This window comes from Phyllostomus discolor, chromosome 1, assembly GCF_004126475.2.
Source record: "Phyllostomus discolor isolate MPI-MPIP mPhyDis1 chromosome 1, mPhyDis1.pri.v3, whole genome shotgun sequence".
Classification (NCBI taxonomy): Eukaryota; Metazoa; Chordata; class Mammalia; order Chiroptera; family Phyllostomidae; genus Phyllostomus; species Phyllostomus discolor.
Window position 1 is genome coordinate 215,770,467 of NC_040903.2, and position 19,511 is coordinate 215,789,977.

Below are 19,511 nucleotides of genomic sequence, written 5' to 3' on the forward strand. Positions count from 1 at the left end.
GAGGGGCGGAGGCTGTTCCTGGGTGCACTCACTGTCCATGAGGCCTGGTGCCCGCCCTCCGGGGTCAGAGGCGCCTTTGCCGTGACACCGTGGCTGGGGCCTCGGCGCGCAGGATGAGCAGACCAAGCAGGCTGGGAGGAAAGCCCCCCAGCGTACACACCCCAGACCTGGCCCTCTGGGATTATTGCCCAGGCTGGACCTTGCTTCCTTCCAGATACTGAGGATGGACTAGGACCCCAAGGGCCAGGCCTTAGCCCAACCCCCCGGGCAGCCTGCACCCGTCACCTGCCAGCGTGCTGCTTCCCGGGGGTCTCCACCACCTGGGACCCTGGGCAGGGGTTTAGTTGGGACCCTGCCACCAGCTAGGCGCCCCGTGTGGGTGCTCGGGACGGTACCAGGCTCAGCTCAGGTGTTAGTGCAGCCCGGGGAGGGCTCAGTGTGCAGGGGCCCCGGCCTGGGGGTGCACGTGTGCCTGTGACTGCCTTCACACGCTTGTGTGTGTGTGTGTGTGCACGTGTGCATACATGAGTGTGTGCATGTGTATGCATGCCCATGCAGCCTGTGTGTACATGTGTGTGCATGTATGTGCACGTGTGCTCATGTACCTGTGTGTGTGCCTTGGTGTGTGTGTGTGTGTGTGTGCATACTGTGTGAGTGGGCATGCGTGTGCTGGCGTGTGCCAGTGTGGGCGTGCGAGGGAGACAGATGTTGGCGCGTGCATGGAGGTGAGAGACAGTGGTCTCTCCTTGGCCCCAGATGCCCGCTGTGGATTTCACGTCCACGTGACACTGCCCGCAGGCGCCCCTGCCACAGGCCCCTCAGAGCTTTGGCCACGAGCCCGTGGGTGGGCCTGGTTCTGCCACAGTGGGTAGAAGAGCAGCAGCCTCAGCCCCCAAGCCCCCGCCCTTCACCGTCCCCCCATTGCCGCTTCTCGGCACTGCCACCCCAGGTGGGGACCTCGCCCCTGGCGCGGCTGACACTCCTCCACCGGCTCAGCCCGCTCCACCCATCCAGTTGCTCCCCCTGTGCCCGGGAGTGCAGCCTTCCCCCCTCAGCGCCCCCACTCCTACCCCTCGCCTGGGGTTTGACCAGCTCCCCCAACCCCCCAGCTCCAACCTCCTCACCTGAGGTTTTGACCAGCCCCCCTCCCAGACCCCCAGCTCCAACCCCCTCGCCTGGGGTTTTGACCAGCCCCCCTCCCAGAACCCCAGCTCCAACCCCCTTGCCTGGGGTTTTGACCAGCCCCCCCAACCCCCAGCTCCAACCCCCTCGCCTGGGGTTTTGACCAGCCCCCCCAACCCCCAGCTCCAACCCCCTTGCCTGGGGTTTTGACTAGCCCCCCTCCCAGACCCCCCAACTTCTGCCCCCTCGCCTGGGGTTTTGACCAGCCCCCCCAACCCCCAGCTCCAACCCCCTTGCCTGGGGTTTTGACTAGCCCCCCTTCAAACCCCCCAACTCCTTCCCCCTCGCCTGGGGTTCTGGCCAGTCCCCTGTCCCCCAGCTTTTAGACCCCAGCTCCTGGACAGACCCCGAGCCACCTCGTGGAGGAGGGGCAAGAGTGGGTTGAGCACGGTGTGGCTGGGCGCCCAGCCTCCGCGGCCTCCCCAGCCTCCCCAGACGCCGCCCCTGGTGTCTGCCACCGGGCGGCGCTGGCCGGGGACCTCAGGACCAGACCTCGGCGGCTGTGCCACACCCTCGATGGAGCCTCAGATGGGAGGACGCCAGTGTGCTCGGCCCGCGCAGGTCAGTCCCCGCCGTGTCCTGTGGTGTCCCGCCCCCTCGACCACCCAGGTGAGCATCTACCTGAGATTCGGAATCCAGAGGGCGCTGTGTGTCCTCATGACGGATGCATAGGCACGCGGTGACTCGGATTGAAAAGTGCCAAAATGGCATCAGACTTTGTGCCTGGTGGGTCCGCCAGTGCGTTCGGAGTGGACCCGTCGAGCAAGCTTCGTTTGCCACTGAGGCCGACAGGTGTCCATGACAAAGATGTGTGCATGTTACATACATGTTCTTTGATGTGCCGGTTACATCCTCACCAGTCTTTAAGCTTGGTGTGAGCATCGTGTTGCTAATTAGAACATGGGCTGTGTGTGGGGGGGTAGGTGGCTTTCCGAAACTGCTTTAGGGGGTGTGCAAGGAAGAAGGCTTGTGGGCCCCTGTTCTGGGGCAGCCGCTGCTCCTGGGTGGCACGGTTCTCACCTCAGGCTTGGTGATGTTCTCCTCACTGCCCCCACACACGGTGGGTGTTCTGGGGGTGCAAGGAGACGGGGCGGGGGCGTGCCGGAGGGGCCGTGGCCTTCAAGGGGCCTTCCCATGTCCCTCCTGGGCCCTCAGAGATTTCCAGGTCCTGCCTGTGGGTCCTGGGCTCCTCCTCCTCCCGCTCTCGTCTTCAGGGGGTCCATTTCACGCATGCCGCTCCCCACAGGCTCCATCCTCATGGCTCCCATCACCCAGCACTGCTTCCTGTCACCTGCAACTGTCCAGCGTGCCAGGGCCTGGCCCCTCCTCTCCTGTGGGCGGGTCCACCCGGGCTCCCCCCCCACCCCCCCTGCCTGACCTCTGTCGCCCCGGGCACAGCATCTCACCTCCATCCCTGCATCCCTGCGGACCCGGCCATCACCCTCATCTGCCTCGCCTCCATCGTCCTGGCTCCAGGCTCCTCTGGCCTCCAGGGCCTTGTACATGGTAGGCTTTCATTCATTCGTTTGCACATCCGGTGAAGGTCTACTGTGTGCCAGGCCCTGCGCCAGGCATCGAGGAAGCGGACGCGGCCCGCGAAAGTGCACGCTGCGGGGAGACGGACACCGGCCGGCGGACGGCAGAGGGCCTGGGCCGGGGCGCCCGGGGAGGCGGGGCAGAGTCGGGGCATCGGACTGCTTTGTGGGGGCTGCGGGGTGCTCTGCCCGGGTCCTGCCGAGGGGGGCCTGGAAGAAGAGGTTCCGTGTGCCCTTGCCCCTCCCCACTGGTGGCTGTGACTGACACCTCAGAAATGGTGCCAGGAGGTGCCCAGTCCCTCCCCGAGTTCTCACGGGGGGGGGGCCCCTCTCCCAGGCCCCTGGCGCACTTCCTGCCCCTCCCTGAGCCCTGGCTCCGCCCACTCTGCACCCCATTGTCCGGGCCAGCCTCCTTCCTGTCCCTTCGTTAGCGGTCACCTCATCCTACCTGGACCCTTGGATGTTGCTCGCATCTTTGCTTTGTCCAGATGGTAAAACTGGTGCTCAGACGGGTCCCCTGGATGTCACATGTCAGAACTCCAATGGGTGAAGGGCCAGACTTTGTGTTCTTTCCACCAAAGTTGGAATGAATGAATGAATGAATGAATGAGTGAGTGAGGAAGTGGTGGGGGAGGCGGGCCTTCACTTCTCCTGGCGCCGCCCTGCAGGGGGGTGTAAGGCAGGGCTGGAGAGCAGGCGTGTGGGGCGGAGGCTGGGGGGGCTGCGGGGGAGAGAGGGCGGGCTGCCCTGGGGTGGAGCTGCCCTGCCCCTGGGGTGCTGCAGTCAGGGAGCGGTGGAGCAGGCAGCGAGTGCTTTGTGGAGCAAAACCGACTCCCGTGTGAACCCGAGGCACGTTCTGGCTCCTCTGGGCCGCTACGGTGCGCTTTGGCTCCCCAGAATGATGGGGGCCGTGATGGCGCTGAGTCTGCTGCTTCAGTGTCTTTGCGTGGCCAGGAGTTGGTGGTCGAGTGTCTAGTGTGCAGCCTGTAGGTCCCGGGGAGCTCCGGGACCCCCTGGTGTGTACATGAAGAAGACCCTGTGGATGTTTTGGGGGGCAGGGGACATGAGCTTGTGGTATGTGATGATGGCTCAGATGCCTTGGAGGCCCCCTTCAAGGATGGGGTGGACTCCGTTTTAGGGACCTTGGTTTTGTGAGGTGTTTCGGGGTTGTGCGTTGGGAACCCCAGCTGTGGCGCTGGAACTCTGTGATGGTCAGGGTGGGGGAGCAGCCCCATCTGTCCGGCGGGGAGTCAGTGTCTGTGTGGTGTGTGTGGACTGCCGCGGGACCAGGGGCGAGGGGGCCCCCCTGGTGCCCCAGCTTCACACCAGCGTGGCCATTGCCCCCGTGGGGGGGGCTGCAGCCCTGGGATGGTCCTGAGCGTCAGAGTCACTCTCAGGACCCTGAAGTAACTAAGCCTCTCCTTCAAGTAGGTCACACTGAGCCCCTCCCTTACACGCGTGTCACGCTGAGTCCCTTCTTCACTCATGCGTCACACTAACCCCTCCCTTACTCGCGTTCACACTGAGCCCCTTGCTCACTCACGTGTCACTGAGCTCCTCCCTTCCTTACTGAGCCACACTAAGCCCCTGCCTTACTTATGTTCACTCTGAGCCTCCCCCTTACACGTGTGTCACACTGAGGTCCTTTCTCACTCGTGTGTCACACTGAGTCCCTCCCTCGGTCATGTATCATATTGACCTCTTACCTCCCACATGTGTCACACTGAGTTCCTCTCTCCCTCATGTGTCACTGAGCCCCTCCCTTACATGTGTGTCACACTCAGCACTCCCTTACACTTGTGTCACACTGATCTTCTCCCTTACTCAGGTGTCACACCGAGCCCCTCCTGTACTCATGTGTCACACTAAGCTGCTCTCTTACACGTGTGTCACAGTGAGTTCCTCCCTCTCTTATGTGTCACTCTGAGCCCGTCCCTTATTCATGTGTTACTCTAGTGCCCCTCCCTTACATGTGTGTCACACATGAGTCTCCCTTACACTTGTCACACTGAGCCCCTGCCTCACTCATGTGTCTTACTAATCCCCTCCTTTACACGTGTGTCACTCTGAGCCCTCCCTCACTCATGTTCACAGTGAGCCTCTTCTTCACTCCTGTGTCACACTGAGACCAACCCTTAATCATGTGTCACACTGAGCCCCTCCCTTACACTTGTGTCACACTCAGCACTCCCTCACTCTTGTGTCACTCTGAGCCCCTCTCTTACTCATGTGTCACTCTGAGCTCCTCATTTACTTATGTGTCACACTAAGCCCCTCCCTTCCATGTGTGTCACATGGAGCCTCTCCCTTTCTGATGTGTCACACTGAGCCCCTTCCTCACTCAAGTGTCACTCTGAGCCCTTCCCTCTCTCATGTGTCACACTGAGCCTCTTCCCCACTCATGTGTCACACTGAACCTCTCCCCCACTCATGTGTCACACTGAGCCCCTCCTCACTCATGTTCACTCTGAGCACTGTCCTCACTTGTGTGTCACACTGAGCCCCTCCCTTACCCATGGGTCACACTTGGCCCCTCCCTTGTTCATGTGTCACGCTGAGCCCATCTCTTACTGGTGTGGCACACTGAGACCCCCGCTCACTCGTTTGTCACTCTTGAGCCCAACCATCACTCATGTGTCACACTACTCCGAACCCTTACACGTGTGTCACACTGAGCCCCTCCATTACACGTGTGTCACACTGAGCCGAACACTCACTCGTGCACACTGAGCCCCCCTCACTGATGTGTAACACTAAGCCCCTCCCTTACACGTGAGTCACACTGAGCTTCTCCCTTACTCATGGGCCACACGGAGCCCCTCCCCTACTTGTGTGCACACTGAGGCTCCCGCTCACTCGTTTGTCACTCTGAGCCTGTACCTCACTCGTGTTCACGCTGAGCCCCCCCTTACTAGTGTGTCACACCGAGTCCTGTCCTCACTCGTGTGTCACACTGAGCCCCTCCCTTACTCATGTATCATCTTGACCTCTTACCTCCCACATGTGTCACACTGAACCCCTCCCCCACTCACTGTGTCACTCTGAGCTTCTCCCTCACTGATGTGTCACTAATCCCCTCCTTTACACGTGTGTCACTCTGAGCCCCTCCCTCACTCATGTTCACAGTGAGCCTCTTCTTCACTCCTGTGTCACACCAATCCCCTCCCTCATGTGTCACTCTGAGCCCCTCCCTTACATGTGTGTCACACTCAGCACTCCCTTACACTTGTGTCACACTGATCTTCTCCTTACTCAGGTGTCACACCGAGCCCCTCCCGTACTCATGTGTCACACTAAGCTGCTCTCTTACATGCGTGTCACACTGAGCCCCTCCCTTATTCATGCGTCACTCTGTGCCCCTCCTTACATGTGTGTCACACGGAGCCCCTCCCTCACTCATGTGTCTCACTAATCCCCTCCTTTACACGTGTGTCACTCTGAGCCCTCCCTCACTCATGTTCACAGTGAGCCTCTTCTTCACTCCTGTGTCACACTGAGACCAACCCTTACTCATGTGTCACACCGAACCCCTTCTTGCTTATTGTGTTACTCTGTGCCCCTCCCTTACTCAGGTGTCACACGGGCCTCCTCCCTCACTCATGTGTCACTCTGAGATCCTGCCGTACTTAGGTGTCACATAAGTAAGCCCCTCCCTTACAAGTGTGTCACACTGATCCCCTCCCTCACTCATGTGTCACTCTGAGCCCCTCTCTTACTCATGTGTCACTCTGAGCTCCTCATTTACTTATGTGTCACACTAAGCCCCTCCCCTTCATGTGTGTGACATGGAGCCTCTCCCTTTCTGTTGTGTCACACTGAGCCCCTCCATTACATGTTGTCACACTGAGCCCCTCACTCACTGATGTTCACACATGGCCCCTCCCTCACACATGTGTCACACTGAACCTCTTCCCCACCTATGTGTCACACGGAACCCCCCACTCCTGTGTCACACGGAACCCCCCACTCCTGTGTCACACGGAACCCCCCACTCCTGTGTCACACTGAGCCTCTCCCTCATCTGTGTGTCACAGCAAGCCCTTCCCCACCCATGTGTCACACTGAACCTCTTCCCCACCCATGTGTCACACTGAACCTCTTCCCCACCCATGTGTCACACTGAACCTCTTCCCCACCCATGTGTCACACTGAACCTCTCCCCCACCCATGTGTCACACGGAACCCCCCACTCCTGTGTCACACTGAGCCTCTCCCTCATCTGCGTGTCACAGCAGGTCCCTCCCCACCCATGTGTCACCCTGAGCCCCGCTCCCACTCCTGTGCCTGCACTCACTCCCATCCCCTGTCAGGCCCTTTCTCCACCCCTGGTGCCTGAGCCTCACCGGGCCTCTCACTTGGGCGTCGCACTGAGCTCCCCTGCCACCCGTGTGTCTCACTGAGCTCCTCCCGCACCACGTGTCCCCCAGAGCGGGCTGTGACCCTGGGCTGGCTGTCCCCTGCTGTTGCCGCTCTAACGCTAGCGGCGGGCGTCCCGCCTGCCGCCCCTGCGCTTGCACTGCACGTCCCGGAGGAGGGTCGCGGCCACCGTCCGTAAGTGGGGGGTGAGAACGGCTTCATCCAGGAGTTGATGCCCAGTTACCCAGCGCCTAGATGATGCCTTTCTTCATCCCCTTCAATCAGCGCAGCCCCGGACCCTCCTCTGCACCGCTGGCTGCACGGGGCGCGTCCTCAAGCTTGCGCTGCCCTGCCAGCCTCTTCCCAGCATGCTTTTCTCTTGCTCTCTGCAGCTCCCCGAGGTCCTGGAGGGGGTGTCTGGGGCTGGGCCATCTCTGAGAACCCATCGTCGGAGGGCAAAGCGAGGCCCCCAGTGGGACACTCCCCAGGGCTGGGCCCGGGGCCACCCTCTGACTTGGTGGCCAGGAGCAGGCGGGCCAGACGTGGGTCAGGGCCCGTCTGGGGCTTCTCCCACTGGTGGGGCTGTGCTGTGCTTCCGCAGAGAGAGCTCTGAGGGGACCCAGCTCCCAGGACGGCGGGGCAGGTGCTGGGGGGACCGTGCCTGCGGATCCCAGGACTATGGGGCAGGGCTCAGGACAGAGCAGGCCGACCGCTCGCCGCCACAGGAGGAGGGTCTCCTTGAGGGGCCTTAGCCTCTCCCCAGGACTCTTTCGTGACCAGGAGGCTGAGGGCCCTCACAGGCGGCTACTTCCTCTCTCCTTGGACCCAGTCCGGAGCCAGCCATGCCCAGCTTCCCCAGGATTCCTCCGTCGGGGCCCCCTCCCTCGTGCCTGCCGGGGGGAAACTCTCCCTGGTTTTGCTCATGTCCAGCCCTCCCGGGACTGGGTACCCAAGGGTGCTAGACCAGTGAGTGGCCTTCACTCACTCGGAGGAGGGTGGGAGGTGCCCCTTGTAGGCCCCCGTGCTAGTGGCATCATTAACCCACTAACCAGCCTCGCAGCCAGCCCAGGCGCACATGTGGGGGGCAGGCGGAGGGGGGGGCCGTCAGGTAGGACAGGGGGGACGATGGCTCCTCCCACTTTCCCGCCTGCCAACCCATCCCCGCTCTCCCTGCTCCTGCCCCCTCCTTACCCCTCCCCCCCACCTTTGCCCCGTCTGTTCTTCACGGCATCGGGAGGTGGTTGTTGAGTCCGGAGCACGTTCCTGAGGAGGGCGCAGCTGGAACACGGGCGGGTGGGAGTGTGTGGCGTGCGCACTGGCTGGGCGAGCGGGCTGGCGCAAGACGTGCGTGACAGGGGAGGTTCCACTCTGGGCGGGTATCAGCCCGGGACAGGCCTTCATCCCGCTCAGGGATGCCCGTTGACAGAGATGAGAGCTCCAGGAGTGGTCAGTGTGTGACACACGGACTCGAGGTGCGCCATGCCCGAGATGGGGGGCCTGGGGCCCAGCCTGCACGCTCCAGGAGCGCCCACAGTTCTCTGTGGGAACTGCTCGGTGGGCAGGTGTCAGCACCAGGGCCGCGCCTCTTCCTGCCTCTGCCCGGCAAGGGGCCCCGCCCCCCGAGGTTGGCCACACCCCACCGCCCTCTCTTCTTCTCTGGCTGCGTCTGTCTGTCCAGCTAAACTGACCTCCCGCCCAGGCCTGGGTTCGGTTGACTGGGTGGCTGGGCGGCATCTGAGGTTGAAGGCATTTCAGACCCAAATGCCCCGTTTGTTCTGGAAGACCCTGTCAGGGGTCGGGGTGATGCTGGTGGGCCCGCAGCAGGGTCCTGGGGGGCAGCTGTGGGGGCGGGGCACAGTGGGCTCTGTGGGTGGCCTTCCCCGCTCTCCCGTGGGGTGGGGATCCACGCTGCTCCCGCAGTTCTTGTCCCACTCTCTCATGGGGGCGGGTGTCGGGGCCCCTGTGTGGCCCCGCAGCCACCTGCAGGCGGGATGGGCGGACCCGGACCTGCGTGGTGAGTACCATCAGCTGCCTGCGGGTGCGTGCGCTGGTGCCGGTCCCCAAACCGGGCCCAGGCCTGGAGGGGGCCATGGTGGTGGGCTACAGGTGGGAGACAGGGGGCAGCTCCACCTGGGGTGGAACTCAGGGGTCCCCCTGGTCCCTTGAATGGTGTCACAGCTTGGTGAACGCCAGGGGTCTGGGGGGAGGGGAGGTGGGCCCTGATACATTCTGGCATGTGTTGGCGTGGCCACACGCGTGTGTGTGTGTGTGTGTGTGTGCGCGCCCGCGTGTGTGTGCGCGCCAGTCATCTGCTGCCCAGAGCAAGCACGCGCTGGTCGGAAGTTCCTAGTTTTTGGTGTTCGCCATCATGTCATAACACAGCATGTCACTTAATACTAACTCTCTCTCTCTCTCTCTTTTTCCTTTCTTTGTGTTGTTTCAGGAGGAAAAAGGTTTGTATATGCCTTTTTTAACTTTTTTGAGAAGGTGGGGGTCTCATCACCCGACGTCTTTGCCTTGTCAGCAGACCTCCCCCGCCGGGGGGCTGCCTAGCTTCTCAGTGAATGGGGGTGAAGCCCCCCGTGGCTAGACTGGGGCTGGGGCCCGGGGAGGCCAGGGCACCGCTGGCCGCCAAGGTGGGAGGCAGTGGCCACTGTTGTGCCGCAGCCCCTCGGCTCCGCCTGTGAGCACGTGCACCTGTGCCCGTGTGTGTGCGTGTCACCATGGAAACATGGCGCCCGCATGGGTGCTGGTGCCCCTGCTGAAGGACAGGGCTGTCGGCGGCAAGTTCTCCCTTTGGCGCTCGCTGAGAGGCTGTCCTGTGGGCCCTCCACCCACGCTGGGGGCTCGAGGGGTCGCCCACCCACTCCCAGTCGCCCAGGGCAGCTCGTAGCAAGCAGGCACACAGGGTTGCCCTGGGGGGCCGCTTGTGGAAGCCCCGGGGGCAGCCTGAACCAGGGACCGGCCCCGCAAGTGGCCTCCCCTGCCATGACCCCAGGCTCTCGCCCAGGAGCATTCACCCCAAGAGATTTGGGGGCCTGGATGAGTGTCACCTGGGGACAGACGGGACTTTAGGAACCAGGGGCCCCTGGAGACTGTGTCTTGTGGCCCCTGAAGCTGCCCCTCCCTCTGACCACACCCCCCTACCTGAGGACGGGAAACCGGCCTGAGGACAGGACAGCTCCGGCCAGGGCCACCCAGCGAGCTGAGCTGGTGCTGGGGCCACTAACTCAAGTGGGGTTGCTGCAGCTCAGGGCCTGCCCACGGCCTGTTGGGGCCACTGTCGGGCAGGGGGGGTGGTCAGACAGACAGACAGACGTGGCGCCCGGGGCTCCTGGGGCTGCCGTGAGGCCGACTGTTTGCAGGGCTGCTCCCTGGGCCGGGGGCCACAGTTGCGTAGGGTGGAGGCAGTGGGGCGGAGTGGCCCGGGGCAGAGGGTGGAGGCCAGCAGGAGAGGCCCCGGTCCTGGACGTGTTTCCCGTCCTCCTTGGCCGCCACGAGGCTCTTTGAGCCTCGGTCTCCCCGGGGTTACCCTGAATAAGGGGGCCCTGGAATTCCGCGCATGGGCGGTGGTAGAGAGGCTGAGCCCAGCCCTTCCCTTGGACGGACGAGGAAACCGAGGTGGCGAGAGGGGCGGGCAGCCAGCCAGTCAGCCCAGGACGGGGGAGTGGGGTGGGGAAGGCCCACAGGTAGAGCTGAGCCCCTGGCTCTGAACCAGCAGGTCCTGACCATGACCTCCTGGTGCTGCCACTAGGGGTAGATGCCTCAGACGGGGAAGGGGGGTGAAAGCCAGTCACCCCTGGGGACCAGGGGGAGCACAGGGCACAGCAGCTGGGTTCAGGGGGCCCAGACTTTCCTTAGGGTGGGGCGGGGGCGGCAGGCTTGTGAGGGGGATGCCAAGTCAGGCTCCTGACCTTTGAACCTGAGGTCCGGTTGGTGATCTCGTAGGGCAGCCATCACGGGCAGACTCCGGTGCTGAGAGGGCCCACCTGGCTGTGCTGAAGTTCAGGGTCACGCCAGGAGTGGGGTGGGGTCAGGGGCATACTTCCAGGTCTGAGGCTGTTGCCAGGGGGGCGGCCGGACCCCAAGGCCAGTGGGGGCCCTGGGACAGTGTGTGTAGGGCAGTGGTGTGAGTGAGCCCCGGGGGAGCCAGTGCCCCCCGCTCTGCTGCCCTTGCTCTCTCGGGACCCCCCTGACCCCCAGGGCAGGGCCCCCAGAGGAGCTGTTCTGCCATCTTCAGGCCGGTGTGAGGCTGGGGCTCCTCCGGCCTCAGATCCCGAGCCGAGGGGCCGAGCCCCGCCTGCCCACCCCTCATTCCTCGTGTGGGAGGGAGGCCCAGGCCAGAGGTTGCACTTGGAATTCTGGGGTCCCTGCTCGGGACCCTCAAGAAGAGGCAGCTCTCAGTGTCCCCACAACCAAGGCAGGGCCTGTTTCAAGGGAGACCCCAGCCCCCCAATCTCCCCTTTCCTCCCCCCAACTGCACTTGACCACCCACTCTCCACCCTCAGAACAGACCACAGAGTCAGAGAATCTTTTATTCTGCTTTATTGGGGGTTGGGGAAGGCAAGGGGGGAAAAGCGTGGGGAAGGGTCTCCTTCCCATGGCAGAAAGCAGCAGTCTGGCGGGAGCATTCTCAGCGGCTGGCGTGGTACGCCGGGGGTCTTGGAGTGCCCAGTGTCTCTTGGAGGCCCCCGAGCCACCAGTTTTGGGGGGGGTGCGGGGAGCCCCCCGGCTCCTGGGGAGTCCTGGGGCCTCTGGAGGCCGTGAGCCCGGTAAGTGCTGGTACATCGGGCCGCCCCGTGGAGCACACCATCCAGGTAAGGGGCAAGAGTCAGGGCCAGGCAGTCAGTGTGGCGCGGGCTGGACCGGACTGGGGGGTGGCCGGCTTCGCAGGGGGTGGCGGGGGTGGCGTGCGGGAGGCACCACTGAACACTCGAAGAAGAAGAAACGAAGAAGAGACGTCGAGAGGGCGGGGGCGGGGGCGGGGGCGGCCCGGGGGGCAGGAGCACCGGTGCTGGAGGTAGAAGAAATCAGTGGAGCACCCGAGGTCAGTGTCCCAGGATGGCACCCAGCGGCCACCCGCCGCCACGTGGGGGCGGGTCTCTGGCATCTGCTTGCTTGGCTGAGTCTGCTGTGCTTGTCACCTGGCCTGGGGTCATGGGGTCATTCGCTGCTCATCACTGCTGTCTCCTGCGGCCGGCCGCAGCCCCAGCGATGGGTCTGGACCTGAGGACTCAGACGGGGGGTCGTGCGGGTGGCCCTGGGCTGGCCCTGGGTTCCTGTGGACTGGCTAGTCTGTGGGCACCGATGACGTTGCTGGTCGATGAGGTGGAGAAGTCACTGCCCCTCTCGGGCGGGCTCCCCTGGGGGCAGGAGCGGTGGCAGCGGCGGCAGCGGCGGGAACGGCGGCGCTGGGTTCGAGCAAAGCGGGTGTAGGCGCGCGGGGCCTGAGAGGAGAGGCTGCGGGTGTCGGGGGCCGAGGAGGGAGGGCTCTCGGCGGGAGAGCCGGCCTCTCACTGCTGCTCGGGGTCGTGCTCATCCTCATTCTCGCCCTCGGGGAGCTCCTCCAGCCTCGCCCTGTCCCCCCTCTCCCGGGGCTGCCGGCCCCGGACGGGCAGCGGCGCCTCCGCGCAGATCATGGCCAGGAAGTGGGCCAGGCTGCGGGCCGCCGGGTCCTGCTGCGCCCGGTGGGGCTGCTCCTGGGCGGCGCGCAGGTGGCTGTGCAGGAAGCTGAGGATTCCGACCGGGGCCTCCTGCTGAGGATCCGGGATGGCGGGGCTGGGGTCAGCGCCCGGGGCGTCCTGCACCTGGTCCCCTTGCGCGTTGTCCCCTGGCGCGTTGTCCCCCTGCGCCTGGTCCCCTGGCACCTCCTTGTTCTCCGGCGCGACCTCAGGCACTTCCTGTGGCACGACCTCCGGCACTTCTTCTGGCACGACCTCCGGCTCGACCTCTGCCCGGCCGCCCTCCTGCACGTCGTCCTCCTGCGCGTCCTGCGAGGTGTCTTGCAGGCCGTCATGCAGGCCACTCTGACGGTAACGTTGCAGGTCGTCTTGCAGGGCTTCTCGCAAGACGACGTCGCCGCCGACGACGTGCAGCTCCAGCCGGCGGCTCCCGAGCAGCAGGGGCTGAGGACCTTCGCCGGGGCCGAAGCGGACAGGCGAAGCGCTGGCACAGCGTCAACCAGAACTGAGGCGGGAGGCGCAGGGCCCGCGAGGCCCGCGGCAGCAGGGCCCCCAGCGCGGCTGGGGCGGCCTCGACGCCCCTGAACGGGGGCATCTGGGTCAGCAGCTGGGTGACGGCCGCGGTGAGGCCGCGGTCCGTGAGCAGGGCCTGAGCCCAGGACCAGGCGCCGGGCGGGCAGCCGCGCCACGGCCAGGGCGGGCGCGGGCAGCAGCGGCAGGCGCTGCTTCATCCGCAGCATCACCAGCAGGGCCGCCACGGCCAGGGTGTTCTTCCAGAAGAGCAGGCCCCTGAAGAAGTGCAGCACCACCGCCTTGATCTGGGCCACGCTGAGGTGGGCCAGCAGGTGGCTGAGGATCTGGTCCACGGGGACCCACGCCAGGAACCGCCGATGCAGGGTCTGCTCTTCCGCCTCCTCCTGGGTAGAGGTGTCTTCCGTCTCCTCTTCCTCCCCGGACTCCGGGGGCTGATCCCCGGGGGATCCCTCCGCGTCGAGCCGTCTGCAGGGCCGGGGGGCGGCGCGGGCCCGGAGGGGCCTGCGGCCGGGGGTCCTCACCGGCGGCAGGGGCCGGCCGCCGTCGGGCTCGGGCCGCTCCATGACCTCGAAGTTGAAGTGGGAGAAGAAGAAGACCCAATGCCCCGGGAGAAGTACGGTGAGCCTGTCATTATTCAGAGAGGTGAGATCCTCCGTGTTAAGAAGGATCATGATGGGCTCCTCGGTGTTCTCCAGGTAGCGGCACCACACCATGAAGGCAGCCCGTATCGGCAGGATCTTCATCTCCAGGGGAGAGTAGTCGACCTCGAGAGGGGAGATGTTGCGGGAGTAGAAGGCGCAGGAGACGCTCTTGCCGGTCTGGTCGTCCACTTGGATGAGGGAGGCGTGCAGGGCCGTCGGCGTGACGCCCGTCTCCAAGTAGAAGGGGTTCTGGGGCTTCGGGTGGTGCAGCAGGGGCGCCTTGCGGAAGGCCCGCTTCAGGCACTCAAAGGCCTCCTGCTCCTCGTCGCCCCAGTAGAAGGGCTGGGCGCCCAGCAGCTGCCGCACCAGGGGCTCCAGGATGACCGTGAAGCGGTCCACGAAGTGGCGGTAGGGCAGGATGAACTCGATCAGGTGTCGCAGGGACTTCTTAGAGCCGGGGACCGGGTACCCCGTGATGGTGGTGACGATGCTCTTGTTCAGCCGCACCCCTTTGGGGTTCAAGACGAACCCCAGGAACTCGACGGTGTGCAGGTGGAACTGGCTGCGGTCCAGGGAGCAGTAGACGCTGTGGTGGCGGAAGCGCACCAGGACCTGGCGCATGTGCTGCATGTGCTCCTCCTGGCTCATGGAGTAGACCAGGACGTCGTGCCCGTAGGAGAGCACGCAGTAGCCCAGCATGTCCTTGAGGATGCAGTGCACCGTGCTCTGGGGGATCAGGGGGTCCGGGCAGGTCGCGAAGGGCCGGTAGCTGTCTGTCTCCTGGGGATCCAGGCCGAACGCCGTCCTCCATACGTCCTCCGTCTGGTGTATGTTCATGCTCTCCTCCACGATGGTCCCGCGCAGCTCGAGCTTGGTGAACCACGTGGCTCCGTGTAACTGGTCGAACAGTTCCGGAATCATCTGTATGTAGTCCTGGTTGTTGGTCAGCATGTCGTGCAGCTCCCAGTGGTCATTCCGCGGCTTGGCTGTCTCTTGCATCCCAGTGCCCACAGGTTCCCAAGGCGCCGCCGAGGCGGGACCCTCGTAGAAGGTGTCGCTGTGATCACTGTCTCCAGCCTGCTGAAGCTCAGAGGGCTCTGATTCAGAAAGATCATCGGATCCGTCTGAGCTTGGCTGGTCGGAAGTCTCATCATCTGCTTCCTTCGGGTTAAACACGTCGGCCAGGTCGGAGTACTGGGGCGGCAGTCCGGGCAGCAGGCTGATGGCATGCCTCTCCAGCGCGGTGCATGGCGGGGGCGGGCAGAGGCAATTCTTGAGACAGTAGGGAGAGTGGAAGGTGCAGCGGCCTTGGGCCCAGTCGACCTCGGGGGTGTGCACGCGGAGCCAGTTGATGCCCAGGATCACGGCGAAGTTGGGCGAGGGGACGATGTCGAACTCGATGGACTCCTGGTGGTTCTGGTGGATGCACACCAGGGGCTCCGTGTGCAGCCACACGGGCTCGTTGCCGATCAGCGAGCCGTCCACGCTTTGGATGGGCTGCGGGTAGGGCTTCTCGTACAGCTCGACGTAGTGCTCCTGGGCGAACCGCTCGTCCATGAAGTTGGAGGCCGCGCCCGAGTCCACCAGGGCCTGCACCGCGACGCTGTGGTACGGGTTCACTCGCACCAGGAGCAGCAGGAAGAGGTGCTTGCGGCCGATGGCCGGGTGGACCTCGCAGGGCAGCCAGCTGCTGACCATCCACCTCTCGGGAGCAGGTGAGTCGATCCAGGTGAGGTTCCGGGGGCGGGCCTCGGGGGGCAGCCTGAGCACGGCCCTTCTCTCGGCCAGCTTCTCTTCGATCTGCAGGACCAGCACGATCAGGCTGTCCAGCGAGTCCGGCTGCGGGACGCGGAACAGGTAGTGCCTGATCTCCTCGTTGAGCCCCTGGCACAGGTGGGCCTGCAGGACCTCGTCCGGCCAGCCCAAGGTGGGTACCAGGCCCTGGAACTCTCTGACGTAGTCGATGGCGGCGCGGTCCCCTTGCCTGATGCGGAACATGGCGTCTTCCGCCACCCGCATGGCCTGCCGGTACTCGAACACCTCCGACATGGCCTCCAGGAAGGCCGGGAAGTCGTTGACCAGCGGGCTGCCCGCCTGCACCAGGCCCTGGGCCCAGTCGAGGGCCATGCCCTCGAGGTGGCCGATGACGTACTGCACCCGCAGGCGGTCGCTGCAGAACTTCCTGGGGTAGCTCTGCAGGATCAGCTGGCAGAGCACGATGAACTCTCGGTACTCCCGGCGGTCGCCCGAGAAGCGCCGCACGGGCGGCAGGTGGCCCGCAGTGATGCCTCTCACCAGGATCTCTTCCGCCACCTTCTGCTGCTCTTTGAGGTCTTGCATCCGGAAGTACACCGAGATGAGGGACCGCAGCATGACCATGAACTCCGTGTTGGTGTCCTCGGCTGGCTCGTCGGGCTGCTCGGGCTCTCGCCACCCGGAAAGGTCAGCGTCTTCATCTTGCTCGTCTGGGTCCCCCCAGGGGTTGACAAATTCTTCCTCCATGTCACCAGGTGCCTCGCCGGCTGGATCCCCCACTTCCTGACGTGAAGCGTTGCGTGACTCCTCCAGGTCTTGGAGTAGGTCATTGGGTGGATCCTTTACTTCCCTATGTGGGCCACTGGATGGCTCCTCCATGTCTTGGAGGAGGACACTGGGCAGCTCTGCCGCTTCCTGGGCGGGGCCACCGGCCGGCCCCGCCTCCGCCGCCGCCTCCTGCGCTCCGCCGCCCGCGGCCTCCCCGGTGGTGTTGGATGAGCCCTCGGAGGACTCCATTTGTTTTGATGATGGATTCTTACGCTCCATCATCGTCTCAAATGAGTCTTCAGAGGGTTCTATCATGTCGTCGGATGGAAAGGAGTGCCCTCTGAAGACGGGTAAGGTGGCGATGCGGCCCGTCAGCGACTGGGACCACAGCGATCAGAACCTGGAGGGGGCACAGGGAGGGGCGGGGACAGGAAAGGCAGCGGTTTAGGGTCTCAGGGTCAGGGTCGGGCCCCCAGGGCGCACCAGACACAGGCCCAGCACACGGAGCACAGAGAACGCGGGGAAGCCTCCGTGTCCCACTTGCGGTCCCCCCCCCCCCACCGCCGGGGAGAGAATTGGGGATGCCTGTCAACCCCTAACTGGTCGCCCACTGTCCCAGGCCGGCTCTCTGCCTGGCTGGCCCGCCCGCGCCCCCGTGGCCGTGAGAAATTCACAGCCCGTAAACCCGGCAGGGCGGCGGGCCCAGAGCGCCAGGGCAGCAGGCACCTGGCAGGCTGCGCCGCGCCGGCGGCTTCATGCCACCCTGGCACCGGCGCCCGGTCAGCCCTCCTTCCCTCCTGTGGTTGCCCGCAAGTCACAGAGGTCACAGCTCTGTGCCGTCCAAACCCAGGCCTGGCAGCCGAGCTCCCCCGGGGCAAACTTGGCCTTGGAACGAGATGGGAATCTCCACAGGGAGGACTGTTGCTTAACGAGTTCAGGGAAGAGGAGAAATTGGGCCCTTGGCCGCTGTCCCGGGTCAGCAGCCCAAAATAGCTCTATTTCCTCCCCCAGATTCAGAGTAGAAATCGCGGGGGCTGGACAGAGCGCTCTGGATTCTGGGTTTTATTTTTTCCGCGAGCGTTTGTAAAACATCGACGGTGTGCCAGAGACTTGCACGGGGCCCCGGGATGCTAGCTCGGGGTTTTTGGCTCATTGCTGTTTGTCTTTCTGATGCACTTGCCATGCTGCGCCTGCCCCACCTCTGAGCGGCCGAGGAACCCCGCCAGTCCTCCCCCCGCCCCTTCCAAAGTCTCCACTTGCCCAGGGCTGTGGGGCGCGGCAACTTCAAACACTTGGCCTCAGTTCCACACGTGCAAACGTGGGGACTCGTCCCTCCAATCATGTTGGTGGGGGGACACAGACGGCCCCTCTGCCCTAGCAGACAGCCCCTCCCTGTTGTGGGCTGGTTTTCCCCCGACAAAGAGGCGTATGTGTCCAGTGGGTGTCCGTGGGCCAAGGCTGAACTTAAGGAGGTGTTCTGGTGGGTTTCCGCATGTTTCTTCCCTGCCGGGCACAGCAGACGGAGCTCTGGGCTCCGGCCAGCAGAGCAGCCCTGTGGCCCCCGCCCTTACGTGTGTGACACCTTTTACTGCTTTTCCTCAAGCACCGGGCGGACCCGTAAAACACAGACACTCATGCCCTTCTGTAGACCCCTCGTTGGCTAAAATCCTAGCCTCCCGGCGAGATACAGAATTCTGACCTGCCCTTTCTCAAAATTAGGACGTTGTTGTGAGCAGGACAGTTAAATCTGACCCCTCAGGCCTGCGGATGAAACCCTTGTGCGGTTTATTTACTGTCTACGGTGTGGAGTCCAAATCTTCCAGCATAAAAATTCCTGACACGTAAACTCACCAAAAAATCATTTTCTGGCTAAAATGGCAGGGCCTCTGGATAATAGAGAATTCTGGTCACGCCTTCTCTCAAGGCAGAGATTGCATTTTTTAGCACCAATTCCGTAACATCCTCACCATCCTCTCGACCGCCACCCCCTGTGTCCTGTGGGCATGTCCCTCATAGCCGCGTGCACAGGCCACACCGCCTGAGTTAGCTCACCTCCTCCCCATAAAAAGTCCTGTAAGGTGTGTGTTAATGTTGAAAAATTCTAAGTCTCTGGTACAGAGTTCTAATTAAAATACAAAATCTGACTAAGTAATTCATCTGCAGTCTTTTCTGTTAGGAGTAAAAATCTCAGTATGTTTCTTAAAACCCTTAATAAAATCCTTTATTGGCTAAAATTGAAAATTGAAAAATTTAAATCAGTTACACTGTAAAATGTAAAATCTTAGTATCTCACTAAAAACCTTTAAAACTCTTCATTGGCTAATATTTAAAATGTAAAAAATTTAAATTGATTACAATTCAAAATTGTAGTATGTCTTCTCTTAAAGTCTTTAAAACTCTATTGGCCCAATTTTAAGTTCCTTAGCAAGATGATATAAAAACTAGATTATACTCCTTCATAATATAAAGTCTACAATTATTAATTGTAGTTTACAGTTTTTTAAAAAATATTAAGGGAGTTTGATTTTTTTTTTTTTAGATTTATTATTATTTATTTATTTTTCAGAGAGGGAAGGGAGGGAGAAAGAGAGAGAGAGAAACATCAATGTGTGGTTGCTGGGGGACCGTTGCCTGCAACCCAGGCATGTGCCCTCACTGGGAACTGAACCTGCAACACTTTGGTTCACAGCCCCCACTCATTCCACTGAGCTATGCCAGCCAGGGCTGTAGTTTACAATTTTGAGTTTACATATTTGATGGTGTAACTGATTAAGTCCTATAGCCTTCCTGTTTTCAACCTAAAACCTGATTTCAATACTCCTTTGAACATCAAAGTTCAAACTTTTAGCAAGATGCATAAAAATTAACTCATAACTTCTTTATTTAAACCTTGCCAAGTTTTTTTAAAGATTTTATTTATTTATATTTAGAGAGGGAAGGGAGGGAGATAGAGAGAGAGAGAGAGAAACATCAATGTGTGGTTGCTGGGGGTTATGGCCTGCAACGCAGGCATGTGCCCTGACTGGGAATCGAACCTGCAACACTTTGGTTTGCAGCCC

The 19,511-nt window shown here is 62.4% G+C and overlaps 1 protein-coding gene across 1 annotated transcript; it reads right to left on the reverse strand.

Moving 5' to 3' along the window:
* Positions 1-12,586: 12,586 nt before the first annotated feature.
* RTL1 (retrotransposon Gag like 1) lies at positions 12,587-16,831 on the reverse strand. Its single transcript, XM_028506309.2, is given in 3 exon segments — positions 12,587-13,228; positions 13,230-13,403; positions 13,405-16,831. Coding segments are annotated over 3 exon segments (4,179 nt in total). The 5' UTR covers positions 16,768-16,831.
* Between the last annotated feature and the right edge of the window lie 2,680 nt (positions 16,832-19,511).